General features: G+C 34.7%; 1 protein-coding gene across 1 annotated transcript; it reads left to right on the forward strand.

The window, feature by feature from the left end:
- Positions 1 to 1,227: 1,227 nt before the first annotated feature.
- LOC128125954 (secreted RxLR effector protein 161-like) lies at positions 1,228 to 1,962 on the forward strand. The gene is made up of 2 exons (XM_052763611.1): positions 1,228 to 1,689; positions 1,774 to 1,962. The coding sequence occupies exons 1-2, from the start codon at positions 1,228 to 1,230 to the stop codon at positions 1,960 to 1,962; spliced, it is 651 nt and encodes a 216-aa protein (XP_052619571.1).
- Positions 1,963 to 3,730: the final 1,768 nt, after the last annotated feature.

The raw sequence follows: 3,730 nt of genomic DNA on the forward strand, positions 1-3,730 counted from the left end.
ATCCCTAGAGCACCAAAAACGTGGGCAAGTAACTCAGTAGGGTTTTGGACGGTTTTTGGGTGTCTCCTTCTCATCTCCTCTTCATCCTCTTGCTCTTGGTGTTTGTGAACCATTAGAGGAGTGACATTTGTGACTCTAAGCTTTCTAAAGTCAATACAAGAAGTATTTGAGATTATTATTGCTACATAACAATCAAGGTATGATCTAAACCCTTATTTATATGTTATATTGATTATCATATGCTAGATCTAGGGTTTATAGTCTTGGATAACTTGCATGTAAAATAGAGAAACCTAGATCCAAGCATTAGGGTTTGTATGAGCACATAGGATGTTCTTATGGCCAAAACCCATCAAAATACGGGACGGAGGTAGTTATAACTTTAGAAAGCAAAATGAAAAGAGTTGGAGTTGGGAAGCAAATGAGATAGCTAATGAGGAGGAGTAAAATTAATTCACTTTGAAAGTTTGAATTTTACTTTTAATTTTTAAGTTTGGGCCACTACAAATGTACAATATTTAAAATATTTATAAAAATATGAAACTTGTATATATATATATATATATATATATATATATATATATATATATATATATATATATATATATATATATAAGTAAACGGGTCATCTTCGAGTTGAAAGTCTTGACCCTAACCCTAACCATTTAATTATCATGTTGTGTCGTGTCAACCCGTGTACATAAACGGGTCAAAATCTCTGACCCTAAACCGCTAACTTCGTGTCGGGTTGTCGTGTCGTGTCAAATTTTACCAGGTCTAATAGAAACGGTGTATATTGAACAACCTCCAGGTTTCATAAATGAAAAATATGCTGATCATATTTATATTTTAGATAAGGCAGTTTATGGGTTAAAACAGACACCAAGAGCCTGGTACGCAACTCTTAACTCTTTCTTAAAGCAATCGAAATTGAAACACAGATAAATTGACACCACATTATTTTGAAAGAAAGTTGAGAATCATCTTATGCTTGTTCAAATTTATGTCGATGATATTATTTTTGGCTCTACTGACCCTGCTTTATCTAATGAATTCGAACATCTGATGAAAAGCAAATTTGAGATGAGTATGATGGGAAAAATTAATAATTTTCTTGGTCTAAATATTCATCAAAGCAGAGAAGGAATATTTATCAATCAAGAAAAATATATGAAGAATATGCTTGTAAAGTTTGGATTGACGAATAACACAAAATTACGAGTGCCAATGGAAATGGGAACAAGGCTAAGTCCTTCGTTAGATAAATCTGTTGTTGATTTAACTCCTTATAGAAGCATGATAGGTTCTTCACTTTACCTCCCGACAAGTCGACTTGATATTATGTTCTCTGTTTGTAATTGTGCTAGGTACCAGGAAAATCCACGAGAACCACATCTCACTACAGTTAAGAATATTTTTCGTTATCTCAAAGGCTCTATTTCGTTAGGATTGTGGTATCCTTCGAAAACTGGTTTCTTCATACAAGCTTTCTCAGATGCTGATTTGGGATGTTTTAATCTTGATCGAAAAAGCACGAGTGGAGGATGTCAATTACTTGATGGAAAATTGGTGTGTTGGCAATCGAAGAAGCAAACTTTTGTCTCGATTTCCACCACAAAACCAGAATATGTTGCTGCTGCAACTTGCACATCACAAATAATTTGGATTCAAAGTCAATTGCGTAATTATGTAATAAACATGAAGAAAATTCCATTATATTGTGATTCTCAAAGTGCAATTTGTATTTGTCATAATCTTATGCAACATTCTAAGACCAAGCATATTGCTGTTCCTTACCATTTTATAAAGTATCATGTGGAGGATGGAAATGTTGAAGTGCATTTCGTGAAAACTACTGATCAATTGGTTGATACTTTCACAAAACCATTAGATGAAAAATCATTTGTGAGAACTTTAGGAGGACTTGGAATGGTCAAAGGGGAGTCTGTTTTGAAAAAATAGCGAATATTGGACAGATGTTGTGACAATCCGAAATTCTATTATGTACAAACAAGATCACTTCAATAGAAGTGATAACAGTCACAGTAAATTTTCAGACTTTTCTGTATAAGTTTGAGTAATTCAGGGTTTACACTTCAGGAGATATCAGGAGAGTGGACGCACTAGAGTTTTGTGAAACTCTGTTATTCCAACACTCTATAATATTAGAGATCATTTCGGGAATAAAATATTTTCTGCCAAAAATCTCAGGACTATAAATCGAATTCTAAAAGAATTTCATTCATTAGTTACATTTACAACTAGAGAAAATGCATTTTCTCTCTCACGGATCTTCGGGTTTTTATCCCAAATCGTGAGTACCTCTCTCTAGTAGTGTTATATAGCTCTTAATGTGTTTATAACATAGATTAGATAGCTAAACAACTAGATTTAGGAGTTTACACCCCAAGGTGTTCTTGGGCGGTAAACTCCCGAAACAATGCCTAGCCTTTCCCCCGTGATATGTTACTACCTTAGGCTTGTATATAGGTGTAATTGGGACAAGAAAACATCAATGAAACACCAAAGTTTGGGTGTTCACGGCCCAAGAAGATCTTGGACCGTGAACTCCAAAAACATGGACTAAAGAGTGCTTATGGCACTCCTAAAGTCTAGGACAATTACCTAGGTTTACTTCCACTTAAATAAAGGACTTTAAAACATCAAAAACACTTCCCAAAGTGCATTTACGGCCCTAATAAGGTTCTTGGGCCGTGAACATCAATCAACGACACCAAAGTGTGCCTAGGGCCTTCATTAGCCTTAGATAAATGCCTAGAAACTATCCTACATGTGCGTGGGACTTGAAAGTATAAAAACACCCCTTCCATGTGAGTTTACGGCAGTAAACTCCAAAGGAATTGACCTTGGGGCCGTAAACTCCTCAAAAGAGGTTATTAGTGCCCTAAACCCTTCCATGAATTAACCCATCAAGTTGGAATGCTTCTAGGGATCATTTAGCACCTCAAAACAACAAAGGAAATTAAGCCTAGGAGTTCATGGCCGTAAACTCAAGAGTTTACGACCGTAAACTCCTTGTGTGATGTTATATGGAGAGTAAACTCATGTAGAGGGTCTTTTCGAACCCTAAACTCAAGTGCCTTGTCCCACAATAACTTAGATGCAATCCTTAGGGCTTATAACACTTATATAAAGTGTTTATTATGTTCTAGGATGTCTTAACATTATCAATTAGTAATGTAAGACTAATTGAGTGCATATATGTGTGATTATATGTTCATTCGGATCGTAGTGTGTGTACAAGTCCTCACTTGACACCTAACAATTCTACACCGTCCAGTTCATCCGGATCGTAGTGTGTGTACAAGTCCTCACAGGGGAGTTCATACCCCTAAATCAATGTTTTAAATGATGTTACATGCTTTAATGGGGGGGGGGGAATCCAAGTAGAAAACAGCGTGTTATTAAATCATCCATATGTATTTTATAACTGTGTTTTCATTTAGCAGATTTCACATATTACAAAATGCGATGCATGAAATGGTTTTCTATCTTAAAAATACCTTGTTATCAAATGTATTACTTTTGAAATGTTTATTAAAATGACATCAAGTCATTGTTAATTATTGTTCAAAATTCTTAGATGTCTTACAAAACCATTTTTACCTTCTTGAACCAAACTATAATTATACGCATATGCTTTTATCAAAGCATTAGGTATTAGAAACATGAACTTAAGAAATTCAATAGGTATTGTTTTTCTGAAAGT

This window comes from Lactuca sativa, chromosome 5 (genome assembly GCF_002870075.4).
Source record: "Lactuca sativa cultivar Salinas chromosome 5, Lsat_Salinas_v11, whole genome shotgun sequence".
Taxonomy (NCBI): Eukaryota; Viridiplantae; Streptophyta; class Magnoliopsida; order Asterales; family Asteraceae; genus Lactuca; species Lactuca sativa.